The sequence below is a fragment of the Phascolarctos cinereus genome, unplaced genomic scaffold (assembly GCF_003287225.1).
Source record: "Phascolarctos cinereus isolate Bilbo 61053 unplaced genomic scaffold, phaCin_HiC Scaffold_726;HRSCAF=1367, whole genome shotgun sequence".
NCBI lineage: Eukaryota > Metazoa > Chordata > Mammalia > Diprotodontia > Phascolarctidae > Phascolarctos > Phascolarctos cinereus.
In genome coordinates, this window is record NW_027556098.1 from 111,367,654 (window position 1) to 111,382,721 (window position 15,068).

Below are 15,068 nucleotides of genomic sequence, written 5' to 3' on the forward strand. Positions count from 1 at the left end.
GTATAGGTGGTTCTAGAAGATGAAAATTTTAGTTTCATATATGCTGAGTTTGCAAAGACCATAGGACATAAAGATAGGGATGCCTAATAGGCAGTTAGAGATAGGAGTATGAAGTTCAGAAGAGTTCACAGATAGGATGGAAATTTGGAGGTCACCAATTATACCTGATGAGCTTTCTGAGGAGAACATATATATATATATATATATATATATATATATATATATATATATATATATATATATATATATATATATATAAAGAAGAGCAAAGGCTGAATCAAATATTCAGACTTGGGTTTAATACGCTAATATGTGAATACTGGCAAATGTTCTTATAAATATAAAACATTCTGTAAGGGCTACAAATAACAACATACTAGACAGATGCATACCATTATTTTGAGATAGGATAGACTGACTACTGGATGTCAGCTGTCCATTGCTTTTGCTTCTACAACAGGTTTCTGAGATATAGTTGTGAGTTCCAGGGTGCCTAATGTAGCTTGGTACAAATGTCCATGATGTCACTACATTACAGGATTTTCTGGCCTAAGTTCCTCATCTCTGGGATGATTTTGACAGGATCTAAGATCACTCTCAGAATGCAAGCAAGAAGAAATATATAAAGCCTGAGAGAATTTTAGTATTTACTAATTTTGTAGTACTCTGTTCATCTGACTTATCATCATTAAGGAGGTAAAATGTGGTATCTAGGATAGGGAATGTTTAGGGAAAATATTCTTCCTTGGAGATTGGGGTTTTCCTCATATGTTATTCAGTCCTTTCAGTTAGTCTGACTCTTTGTGACCCCATTTGGAATTTTCCTGGCAAAGATACTGGAGTGGTTTGCCATTTTCTTCTCCAACTCATTTTACAGATGCGGAAACTTGAGGCAATCAGGGTTACTTGCTCAGGGTCACAGGGTTATTAGTAAGTGTCTGAGACCATATTTGAACTCAGAAAGATATGTCTTCCTGACTCCAGGCCTGGCACTCCATCCTCTGTGCCATTTACCTACCCATCATATGTACTTTGTTAAATTTTTATGTTATCACAGGTATACACAAAATTTCAGCATTTTTTGCTGTCTTCAGCCATCTATGACTTAGTCAAACACCACTGCAAGTTAACTGGAAGCTGAAATCACCAATCTTTATCTAATAGAAAGAACACTCGGCTAGGATGCAAGGGAGTGGGGGTTTTGTTGAGGCTCTTCCATCAACCATCTATAATTTTTTTGGGGTGGATTATTCAATCTCTCTATCATGATTTCTCTGCCTATAAAAAGGTATACTAAATGAGATAAATGTAAAATGTTTTGTAAGTATTTAAGGGCTTTACAAGTGTTAACTATTATTCATTATTATGATAGTCACCTATTTTTATCTACCTTACTACAAATCCAAACTTCAATAGATCTATGAGTGAATATTCACTCTTCTGATACAGCCTGTAACCCATTCATGTCTTCTCATTCTTAAGATTCTTTTTCATGTTGTTCCATATGTCCACCACAGAAGTTCTACCCAACACACAGAAAGCCTTCCTTATAAGTCTTCTTATGTTTTATGGACACGGATATAGGCTGTCCTTTAATTAATTACCCTCTTCTCTTGCTATATGACTGGCCCATTACCTCTTCATTCAGTCATAAATTTCCATGATATCTTAGCAACTCAAACTGGGCTATCACAAGGAAAAAAAAGGGATCACAGATAAAAATGTTTTTAAAAACTTTCTGACTTTGAAATTCCATGACTTGCTATAAAAATGAAAGACTGAAGTCTGAATACACTGCTTAAAAAAAGCAAAAGGAGAAAAATAATTTTGTGTATATCCTTGTGTATTTACATTTTTATTATAGTTTTATTTGGGGGAATAAAAACTCAAGAACATTCATAAAACAAGGGCTTATCATATTTCTGATAGGTGTTTTAATAGATCTGGGAGGGTAAGAGAAAGTAGCTATATGAAGATGTTATATCTATCAGACTACTATTATAAGAGTCAACAATACTCTTGAAAGGTATCAGTGGCTAGAAGGAACACATAATTTTAAAGATAGCTTTGATCGTCAGGTACATAGTAAATCACTTAATGGAAACTGATTAGCACTGGTATCTACTGAAAAAAAGGTTAGAACTAAAACTAGGAATCGTGCAAGAATGTAATATTACACAAATTTATCTTACAGTACTTTTTAACTACACTTCTCTCAAAGCCTTTTTATTTTGTCTTATGATTTAACATGTATTTATGATGTGCTAGGTACTTCCCCTCCCCCACATAATTATCTGTGTTCTCTCTTTAAAAGGGCCTCTTTTTGAGTCAGTAAATGGATACCAATCACCATCTCCTACAGTTATTTGAGAAAATCCTCCCATTCCTTCATTCATCCTATACCCAGCTGTCACATCAATGTTCAACTATTTCCTTTATTACGTAGCTTCTCTACTCAAGAGCCTTACTGCATATTGGATCAAGTTCAATAAGATTAATGGCTGGTTTTAAAAGTCTTTCATAATCTAGATCACTTTTTCAACTTGTCCCCTATCACAACCAATCTCTCTTTTAGTTAGAGAAGTCTCATGTTTGCATAGCTAATACATGAATCATGTTCATTCCTAGTTCTATACCTTTGTTGGGATTCTCTCCCAATTCCATTTTACCAATTCCACTCTTAAATATTATATTGTTCAAGGATCATTTCCATTTGCTACTTCTTACACAAAAGCCTTGCCGAGCTACTCCAATGTACATTCATGTTTCCCTTTTTAGAATTCCTATAGTGATACAAATAATAAGCACTAAAACATTACTTTTTTTTACCTTGGGAGCAATAGTGTTTTATATAAGCATCCTGTAGAGGTTTAAAAATGGAAAGTGTAATTTTCTGCTTCAATATAATAAAAACCTTGAGTTTTTCAAAATGTTTCTTTTTCCAGAGGAAAAATGAAGTACATACATAATGTGAAAATTCAAAAGAAATACTAGGGTTAACCAGCTGTAATTCAATCAGATGCTATATGAATGGCGGCAGAGATAAGTCCAGGTTCTAGAAAAGGGATAACTTACTGACTTTCCTAGTAACATAATATCCTTGGGGGAATACTGGATGGCAAGGATATATAAGGGTGGCAAGACTTCTACCATAACTTTATAGCTAATTAAAAAAAAAATACTGATTGCTCTCCTGTTTTGTCCCCTAGACTTCTGAAGACACCATCACAGCTAACAACCTCACAATGGTATAGCTGGTAGAGGGAGGGAACTGGATAAAATGGGAGGCAGACTGAGGCTAAGCAAGGAAAAAAATGGAAGGCAGAACTAGGAATGTATCTTCCTATTTATTCTTGACGAGAAATCACAAAATCAGAACCAGGGCAAGAACCAAAACTTAATGACTGCTAATCTGATACTATTCACTACTAGTCACAGTGTTTTCTTACTCTTATAATATAAAAAAATATACAGAGCAATATTATCATTTCACATTTGCATGGCACTTTCATATTTTAAAAGTGATTATTTCATTTTGTCCATGCAAAAACCCATATGAAAGGTATAATTACTATCATTATTTTAGAGAAGAAGAAACTGAGGTACAGGAGATTCTAGCACTATAATGTCAGCTCACTGAAGGCAGGGAATGTTTTATATTTCTATCTGCAACACCTAGCAAAGCACACATTCCTTTTTTTCTTCTAAGCCCACCCCACTAATTTTGATTTTCTCTTTGCTTGCAATGCACTTCTACTCACTGTTAACCTTCCCTTCTATTCCCCAAAGGTATGTCATCTTAGAGAAGCAAATCTTGAGTAAACAGGAAGGCCAAGGTGTTTTTCTTCAGGTGTAAAAAAACTATTTTAGAATCCTGGGAAAGATTCCATGATGAAGCTTCTTTTCTTTCACAGTAAAGCTCTCACCCCTTAATTCTATTCCCAAACCATACAGTTAGATAATCATTGGACTGTAAGATACTTGAGAGCAGGGACTGTTTTTTGCCTTACACTGCACCCCCAATGGCTAGCACAGAGCTTAGCATAGAGTAGGTGCTTAAGATTTATTGACTAAAAAACCATGAAAATGTTTACTTACTGACTACAAGAACTAGAAGAAATATCTCTATAGATGTCTTGTAGCCCTAATAGTCATAAATGGCATAGTCAGAAACCAGGATTAGATTATAGGTAGAAACTTCCCTCCTACACATCAGCATTATATTTAAAAACTTCAAGATAACATGGTACTATAATGAGCAGAACTCATTCTACTGTATTTTGTCCCTTGTCATTCCTAATTTCCTCTACCTTGTTATTTCCATATCATACACTTTTCCCTTAATCCCTTATTTGTGCCTGCTCCCCTAAAAATACTAGCTGTTGCTCTTGAGGTCATAGTAGAATACAGAGCTACTTAGGAATATGCACATAACTCTTAATGTACACTTGTAAAGGGAGCTGCCCCTCATATGTTAACAGTGCCCTGAGCTGGCACAAACTGAATCAAAACCAACTCTGGTGGAAGCAAAACTTCTTCAGTTACAGTAATTCCGACCTGTTTCTAGCCATGCTAGGACAAGGCTACTTTCAAATTTTAGGCAAGATCTTTACAAAGACATCCTTGCTGGCCTTTTTTTTTTTTTGTTAAAGCAGCATCACTGGTTGTCTAGTGATACAAAATACAGAAAAAAATATAAACACCCAGGAATTCAAAAAGATATTAAAGTATCTAAATTCATCACAATTCTTTTGCTGTTACAGTTGTATGACATTTTAAAATATTTGTCCACACTCATTCTAATGGATACCAGAGGCTGTATAATATAATGTTAGGAACACTGGTGTCAGAAGATCTGGGTTCAAATCTTGCTTCTGAAATCAATTATGTGACCTTGGGTAAGTTATATAACCATTGGGTGGCAGTTTTCTTATCTATAAAATGGAGATGATAGTAATGCTTACACAATTTCCTTCAAAGAATCTCAGGGCGAGAAGAGAATTCATGGATTACCTATACCTGGCCATGTAGTTTTAACCATACCTGAACAAGAATCCCCTCTATAACACAGTAGCTATTTAGACGTTTCTTGAAGTTCTCTAGTGAAATAACTTATTACTTCCCAAAACAATCCATTCTCCTTTTGAATAGCTACCATTCATAGGAAGATTTTTCCTTACATAAAACCTAAATTTCTTTCTCTGTAAGTCCTACCCACTGCTCTTCATTTTCCTTCCGCAGCCAAGAAGGATAAGCCTAATTCCTTTCCTCATGACAGTTCTTCTCACACTTGAAGAAGACATCCATTGTGGTGCCACCTAAGGGTTTTTTTTTCCCCCCATTAAGTATCTTTTAAGTGCCTACAATATATGCTGGGCGCTGGGGATGCAAAGACAAACATGAGACAGTTTTTGTCCTCAAAGAACTTACAGTTTATAGGGAGAGACAACATGTACATATAAAAGTATACGTAAGAAAATAAATGTAAAGCAATTTAGGGGTGATGGTGAGGAAGGCACCAGCATGTGGAGTAGGGAACAGGAAAGGCCTCAAGTATAAAGCAGCACTTCAGCTGAGCTATTCTCTAAGCTAAACATTTCCAGTTCCTTCTGTTCTAGCTGATTGGATCTTTTTGAATCCTGACTCATCCACTGTTGTTACTTATTTTATTTATTTCTGAGTCATTTGTAAATTTGATGAGCATGTAATTTATGTTTTCATCCCAATCACTGATAAAAATGTTAAATAGCAAAAGGTTAAGCACAGATCTCTGTAGCACTCTATCACAGACAGACCTCCTTCCAAGTGGAAAAGACTGCTTTGAGAAAAGCACTTTGTAAATCATAAGCACTACATAAATATCAGCTATTAGTACTACTGTATTCCACAATTTATAATACATTATTGTATTATAAATTATACTTCAGGGATGTCATCCAAAGAAATTTGAGATGATATAGAAACCTATTTCTAGCTATCTGAAAATGTGATGTATACTACTTTGGATGACATTTTTGAAAATATATGTTGAAATTATACATATACTGAAAATTTCTGCATCAAAAAATCCTTTTTTTTTTTTAAAATCTTGCCTTGTCTGCTTGTAATCCTGCAACAGTTCACATAAATGCTGGATTAAATTGAGATGAGCCCTAAGGATATGAGTCAATATACGGTTAGGTCTGACACAGTCTTAGGACACCCTTAGTCTGAATGATTCTTCAGAGACCCAGTATGGTTTCTGTATAATCTAAGGCAGGTGTGAGCATTCCTAGGACACCTTGAAATGAACTTCAATTTAACCCCTCAAAGTGAAATAGTCTCCTGAGGTCTTCCAGATTTCCCAACTACTTAAATTAGAAATGGAATAATATTTGGGGTAGAGAAATAGAGTAGTCATATTTGACCTCGGGTACTAGTTATACCTTCTCAGCAAAAAAATAAAATAAAATAAATACACGGATCAGGAAAATATTAAAGTCTTGGTCTGTCTGTGATAGCTACATCCTTTAACTATCATTAAAATACTACAACGTATTTGGACTTGAATTAGGAAAAACACACAACTAGCAGCATGAGCAGATTTTCCTAAATGCTAGGAAGTGACTGTAGTCTACATAAATGAAGAATTCAGATGTCGATAAACCCAAATAATTTTTATTTTCAGCATAATTGGATCCTATAAACAGTATTTTTCACTAAAATGTTTTCCCAGTGTTAGGGTGACTATTTCTGACTCCTTTATAAAGGGTGCAATGAGACATGAGACAGCAAACAAGACAGAGCGCAGAAAGTACTAAATAGAGAGTGAGGAGACTTAGATCCTAAGCTTGACTCTTTCAATAACTAATTGTGGTCTTACAAGACACATAACTTTTCTAGGCTTCAGGTAACCCACTGGTAAAACAAGGGAGTTGGGAAAGCTGATTTCTAAGATTATTTTAGCTCCAGCATTAACTTAAAGTGTATTATTTAATGTTACATATTGAAATAAGAAAAATTCTAAAGTCCAATTTAAGTTTTTCTAGTTGGTAGTCAAAATTTACCTTTTACTAAATTAGTACCTTTCCTCTTAAAAATTTGTTCATACTATATCTTCTCCATCTAATACAGAATTATAGTTTTCTGACTAGCAAGTGAAACACTGGCAACATTTCAAATAGCTTTCCATTTGTATCACTGGCAGGAGTAGAGATGCTTAAAATTTTTGCCCCAGAGCACCAAGGAAGCAGAAACAGGAGGCAGAGGAGAAGGAGAGAATCTGTAACTTTAAAGACTAATTTTCACTAGTAAGACCAGTGAATTGAAAAAATGCATGCTATCTTTGTTGTGATGCAAGAATTAAGTACTATTTACCTTATAAGCAAAAGAAAAACCCCTTAGGGCTCGAAATGGTCAAACTTTACAGCCTATTGATATAAGCATGTCATCATGACCTTCAAATACATATTTGGAGTAGTAAATGTCTACAAACAATCAAAATGGGTGCATATTATAAACATCATCAATGAATGCTCACTTGAATTGCTGTAATACCTTGGATTCAACTACTAGGTCTCAAAGTAGTTTTGTTTAAAAATTAAGAAAAAACTAAGTTCTAAATTAATGCCATTTAGTGTACTTTTGGCCCTTATGCCTTAATAATTATTTCACTCATTTAGACTCACCTTAGTCCAAGGATGTGCCTTAATCTGAGGAAATTTGAATTCAGTGTAGTTTGGATTCATTTCTCGAATTTGCTCTCGTGTTGGCGTTCCCAAGACCTAAACACAGAAAGAAAATTCTTTATATAGTCTATAGAAGTTGAAGTATACTCATTATTTTGTAACACATGCTACACTGAGAAAGTGACTTAAATTACACTGACACACAGCTGGTTAAATAAAGCAGACATGATGAAAAGCCTTTTAATTTCTAACTGATTGCAAATTTTATGATGTGTTGCTTCCTAGGGAGCATCTCTAAAGACAAATAATACTGATTTAGCATTTGAAAATTAACTCATAAAAAATAAAGTTAGGTCGTACATATTTGCAAATACTTGTATATTAGCTGTTCTCAAACCCAAAAGCTGTCAGAATTCTCTTTTTCCACCTAATCTGCTTATTTGTAATACATGGGATTACCACTGGTCCAATAACAATCTCTGAGCTGACTTCCAACTGGCTGGGACATCTGAATCCATAATTCATTCATCACTTTTAGAGTTCCTGGGTAAAAGCTAAAATTTCAGAAATATGAGAAGGAAAAGGGAAACAGCTAGTTAAGGATAGGGAAAAGGAGGGAGAAACTGGGGAGTACTGCTCCCAAAGCAGAATAAAAAGGAAGACATGAATAATCTCTCTAGTTAAGACCAAGGGAAAAGTGAAACAGCTAAGCATGCATGAAAGAGATCTTCCAAGTATTCTGATCATCCTATGTGACTCTTAGCAAAGTCTTTTCCATTGAAGAGCCATGCAAAGTGCTGGTAGCTTTCTGCTTCCTTAACATTTCATGAAAAATTTGAGCAGTCCACCTGTTGTCACTCATTCTTACTAAACAGCTTTTCTGATTACACATCTTGATGATATTTTTACACCATTTTTTCAATGTGAGTCATCACAAGCAATATGTTAAAACATACTTATACTTACCATTTATCTTTTTATTCCACTTTCAGTCATTTACAACTTTGACTTTTTCAATATTATGGTGGGAAAAGGGTGGACTAAAAAAGATGGGTCTTTGTGGCAGTGAGCATTTTAGGATCTTTGAAATCACTGCACAATTTCCCAGCTTTACTTTTTGTTCCCATTAAATTATTGCCCAGCTAGCCTGAGCTATGTGCATTTTTCATCTACCTAAAAAAAGTTTTATTGATGCCTTGTTTCTAATGATTCAATTAGTTTTTAATATATTGTCCCACCTTTCAAATCCTCTCATAACAAAGAAAAAGTTGCACAAAACTCAAGACATAGCAACTACCTGGTAGTACATACAACATAAAAAAAAATACCCAGTTTTTGAATTCAGCACCAAAAGGTGGGAAATACTTTTTATTATTATTTATCCTGTATATGCACTTAGGTCTTCTAAGATAGAATATAAGCTTCTTGACAGCAAGGTTTACTTTGTTTTTGTCCAATGCCTAGTATACAGTAGGCATTTTAATTAAAGCACAACAATTATGCTTCTTATCTGACTAATCTGTTGCTCCCAGGGAAGAAGACAGGTTACTGCAATTATATTATTTTCTTTTACGTTACTCAGTCATTGCAAGCATTATTCCCTTGGTTCTACTTTATTTACTCAGAATTAGATTCCTTCTAATCTTACTCTGTTTCTCTGAAATCCTTATGTTTTTTATTCTTTGCAGCAAAATAATATTCTACTATATTCATATACCAGGTTTGGTTTAGCAGTTTGCCAACTGATGGGTACCCACTTTGCAGCTGTTTGCTAACAGGATATAAAGTCCTTGAGGGCAGGGGCTGTTTTACTTTTTTATCTGTATTTCTAGAGCCTGGCATATGGTAAGACTTGATAAAAGTTAGTGGGTTGACTGCTGCCATAAAGAATACTGCTAGGGTAATTTTGTGACTTATGGGATCTCCTCTGGATATATATCCAGTGGTGGTGGCATGAGGTGAAAAGGGGTTAACAGTTTAATGACTCTTCTCACCCAATCCCAAATTTTTCCCAGATCACTCAGACCAACTCACAGCTCAGCCAACATTATAATAAAGTGTCTATCTCCTCACAGCCCTTCCAACATGGCCTATTTCTGTCTTTTATAATCTTTGCCAATTTGATACATCCACTTTGTTTTTTACAATATAGCTAGTTAGGCCAATCCTTCAAATGGCTACTGATTTCACCGAGCAGATTTCATAGTGCTCTGGGTATTGATATATCTATCACAGCTCAAGTAGAGTGCTATGAATCCTATTTATAAATATTGTTTCTACATGAACTCATTTTGGGTTTAAATGAGAATTCCAAAACCACATCCCAATGATGCAACTCCAGGGATAGCAGGATTATTGTCTTTCCTCTGTTAGAACCCTCAAATAGAAGGACACCAGAGGCTCCAGCTGCACTGCATCAATGGAGAAGGAAGTCTCTGGCCAGGGGTGATTTAGCATGAAAAGGAGAGTCATAGGTTGGACCTTCTCTATACTTAAAAAAATGTTGGCTGATAAGAAATCTTCTGACTTGGGTTATTTAAAAAAAAAAAAGCCAAGAACCCTTCGAAAGCTTCCAGGGAATTAAGTTTGTTTAGCGATAGTTGGGCATAGGTATCTCTGGATTAGGGTAAGGCAGTATGAGAGGGTATGAATGTGAATATAGTTTGATTTCATTAGGTAAGTTCCTGAAAAATACACTGAATCAAGAAAAATTCCAGTGTCAGGTTCAATGTAATGCAAGAAGTTTATAGGGAACAGCTTTACCATATACCAAGTTAGTAAAAGTAGCAGTTCAAAAATGTTTAACTTTCAAGTTTATAAAGCACGTTCCCTATAATAACCCTGTGAGGTAGGCATTGCAAAGACATAATCTCAATCAAGGACAAAGAATTCAATGAAATTAGAGTTTCATGACACAAAACCACATGATTGGACTAAGTTCTTATATACTGTAATGACCAAGGGCAGACTGCTACTTGAAATGAATGTTAGGATTCTTAAATGTGCTTCTCCCCTCCCCCCAAACAGATCTCTGAAGTCAAATGGAAAATGATCTGACACATACATGTTTGGTTTATGCACAACTTTTCAGGAACTTATCTGAGATGTAAAGTGAGATCACAATTCACCCCAAAATTCATACCCACTCCCTCTCATACTCTGTTTCACCTTCATCTGGAGGTATACACCAAATACATTTCTATTCAGGAACCTTTCACCAAATATACAGACTCACACATTAAAAATTCAGAATAACTGTCTTTCAATATTTGCAAAGCATTTTTCCTCAGTGGATGCGATTTTATCATTCCACATATATCAAAGTATAAGCACCAGCAGTACCACCCCTAGAAAAACCTGCACTAGGGACCAGTGAATCTATTCTTAATTAAGCCAATCAATACAGGAAAAACTAAGAGTATAAGATAGGTGGTAAGTAAGGCTACAGAAAGATCAGCTCTGATATTACTGAAACATAGTGCCACAGCCAGACTATCTGTTTAACAGTAGCTAAGGTGGCAAGCTAGGCTGAAATAATACTGGAACCCATACTGTTGTTGTCAGGCTCCCTTTCACTTTCTACTTCTTGGTTTCTAACATTTATCTCCACTGAAAGAGACCTGGTCTTTGTAAGGCTAGTGTTATTTTTCTTACTTACCACTGACTCCTACCTCCCTTGCAGATTGGAATCACAGCTAATTCCAAAGACAAGAAGATCCTGTAGAGGAGCTATGGTGCTAGAAGTGAAGTTACTTAGATTAGCAGCTTCATAGTTTCAATCACACTTCTGAGTATTTTCAATATTGCTTCAGTCTCTTTCAGTACTTCTGGGGGCATTTTACAATATTCAAAATAAATGTTCAATTTGAGCTAAGAAGTTGTAGAGGCAGATAATTTAAATTCCCTTCTGCTACAGCAGGGAACATAATCTTTCACAAAAATATAACATTAAAAATGGAAATTCAAATCACAGAATATCCTATATATGTTGGATAAAAGGTAGGGCATTAATGGTACCATGTGCCAAAGTAAGGGCTACTGGTTTGTTTTTTAAATCAGAGTAACTACTCTACTGGCTATACGACCCTTGTTTAAGCTCTCTGGGGAAAAAAGTATTATACATGAAACCCCACTTAACACATATTTACACTAAAGTATTTAAGAAAATTTGCAAAAGAACATAAAAGGAAAATCTTATGAAGAAAGCCAAATACTATAAAATCCCAAGGGATGTGATCCTTTTGACTTATAAGCTCTTAGGTATTACAATATCATTAACAAATTAATTTTGATGTGTCAAGCAATTTTAGGTTGTGTAAAAAGATTTTCACACAAAGACATTAGTGAGCAACCGGAATACTAAATAATTTCACACTGTGCTTAACCTTTGGCCTCTGGTGAGAAACGTGGATTTGAGAAAAGTTGCTTGCATTTACAAATCAGAAAATAAACTGATCCCAACGAAAACCAGATCTCTTGCCCATCTCTTAGCATGTATATTTGCAACTGGGTAAAAGGATTTACCCAAATGTAATCTAGTTATTCAAAAAGTTGTTTTACTGTGATTATATAATTTATAACATGTATTAGAGTATTATAAATACAAAAGTAGAATTGATCTCTATGGGAATACTGGATGCTTTTATACACCTCTTCTTTATAAAGACATTAAAAATATTTCCTTGCTTTTTAATTGTTTTTTTTTTCCCCTAGCATTCACTGAGACTTGGGTGGAGGAGTCAGAATACTACTTGATCCCCAACGAACCTACCAGACTTTCTCCTCTACTTCCAACACTCAGCAACCTCTCATCCTCTGAGCTTCACTCTACAAATTTATCACTTAATTTAGGATCATGGTAGTTGTTATGTGCTTCTTAAGTAAGTGGCTCTCAGTCCACTCAAACTCGTGCTGGCATACTAGTTGATGTCTCCTCCCAGGTGTTCAATTTACAACTCCCATTACACACTTCTCCACTCCACATCATTTACTCACAGGGATGGTCACAACCTTACCTGTGCCATGATATGAAGATTTTCTATTACCCTGTTCAAGAATATCTAATTTCCCTATACACTGGACATTACACAGCAATATCTTACCATTCCATCTCTATGTTTTGCTGGTCCCAAATCTACTTTTTGTTCACATTGTGACATCTAATGTCTCTACCTTTCAGTTCTTTCATAGTTCAACACTTCTATTCTGACTATCAGCTCCTTCCTTCCCTAATCTTGACCTCTTAGTTAACCCACTGTGGAAAGAGCTCTGGCTGTGGAGTCAAAAGATCTAGATTCAAATCCTGCCTCTCATACTGACTACTTGTGAGACTTCGGGCACATAACCTTAACCTCTTTGGGCCTTGGTTTGTTCACCCCTAAGATACAGGGGTTGGACTGGATAGATTCTGAAGCTTTCTCTAGCTCTAAATCTATGGTCCTAGGATCTTCTACTCTCAATTCCCTTGCTTCCTTGTCCTGCCATTCACAACTTGTCAAACCCCAAACCTGGATTATTCCCTTTCTAACCTCCGTCCTTAGCTCCTATGTGCTGCTGAATAGCTCTGGAGCAAGTTAGTGCTAATCAGATACAAATTCATGTTATCTAATCTCAACCAGCTCTTCTCTGAAATAAGGCATTATTTCTACTCCACCCTAATTGATTCTCTATCTCATTTACTACGGCAGATGTTCCAAATCTCTTATCTCTTTAAGACTCTCATAGCAACTCTGTCCTGAATCTCTCAGCTGATGATCTCCCTTCATACTTTACTGGACTTTTTTACCCCAAGCTCCCTCTTATCCCTCTCTCCTCATTTCATGCCCCTCAAACCTTCCTTTATTTCTTAAGAGGTACCCCTTATTCTCAACAGGACCAATTCCTTCACATGTACCCTCAATGTGATCCTCTCCTATTATCTTAAGCAGATTTTCCCTATGAATATACCCTTCAATCTCTTTAGCATTTTCTCCCTATTTAATGGCTTTACCCTGTTGCCTACAAATATAGCCAAGTATCCCCAACTTTTAGACAACTTTCAATAGACTCTACCATCTCTGCTAGCTAATGGCCTATATCTCTCCTTGCCTATTCAACCTACTGGAAAAATCAGTCTATATCCTCACTTTCTCCTAAACTCTTTGCAATATGACTTCCAACACCTCATTACTTAATTGAAACTACTCCCTCTAAACTTACTAATGATCTCTTAATGACCAAATCTAACAGCCTTCTCAATACTCATCTTTCTTAAAGTCTCAGTAGCATCTGACACTGTCGACTTTCCTTCTGGATACTCACTTCTCTCAAATATCCTAAAACTGCTTTCTTTCTTTTTTGTCTCCACTGCTGTATATATGTACCCATGACCCACTCACTAACTGTAGTACTGTACCCCAAGACTTGGTCCCCGGGTCTCTTCTCTTCTCTCTATACTCTCTTACACCATCTCTTGTAGGTTCAATTATCATCTCTTATAAAGAGGACTCCTGAGAGCTAGATATCCAGCCCTGGGCTCTCTTCTGAGCTCCAACTTCACATAATGAACTGCCAACCAGAAATTTTTTTGTTAAACTGGATGTTCAGCAGGCACTCAAACTTAACACATGCAAAACAGAACTCATTATATTTCTCCCCAAACCCATGTCTCTTTTAAACTGCCCTATTATTATTAGAAGACATCAATATCCTCAACTCTGTTGTTACTCAAATAGTTACTCAACTCCTCACTTGAACTTCACCTCATAATATTCAATCAGTTGCCAAATCTTCTAATTTCTTTTTCCATAACAGCTCTCAAATAGAGAGCCTCTCCACTCACAGTCCACCATTTTAGTTTAATTCCTCATTAACTCTTGTTGAGACTACTTCAATAGCTTGCAAAATGATCTCCCTGCTTTAAGTCACTCCCCACTTTAATCTACAGTGATTTTCCTAAATCCAAGTGCAACCATGTCCCTGCTTTAAACAATATACTCCAATGCACCCCCTACCTCCCCATTACCTCTAGGATAAAATATAATCTCTAGTTTTATACTTATAAAGTTCTTCATAAGGAAGTCAGACAGAATGAAAATTCCCATCTACAGCAAAGTATTTGAAGCAGCACCTTTTTTTGTGATAGTAAAGAACTAGAAATAAACTAGATGCCCCTTGATAGTGGAAAAGCTAAACAAAATTATAATACATGAATCTGTAGTGGAATATTACTATACCATATTAAGAATTGATGACTGTGAAGCATAGAGAGAATTCAATAAGGGAACTAATGTACAGAGAAGAAAGAAGGACCAAGAAAGCAATACACAATGACTAACAGTCCAAACAGAAAGAAAACCAAGCTTGGCCTCAGAGGAGTTGAAAAAAAATGCCATCTGCCCACCAGCTACAAATGTCACTTGC

General features: G+C 35.7%; 1 protein-coding gene across 4 annotated transcripts in view; it reads right to left on the reverse strand.

The window, feature by feature from the left end:
- GSK3B (glycogen synthase kinase 3 beta) overlaps positions 1–15,068 on the reverse strand; it is a 287,106-nt gene that overhangs the window by 70,110 nt on the left and 201,928 nt on the right. For all 4 annotated transcript variants that reach the window (XM_020985881.2, XM_020985882.2, XM_020985883.2 and 1 more), the window contains exon 8: positions 7,668–7,763. In XM_020985881.2, the coding sequence (XP_020841540.1) occupies positions 7,668–7,763 (96 nt within the window). The remainder of the gene's footprint in view (positions 1–7,667; positions 7,764–15,068) is intronic.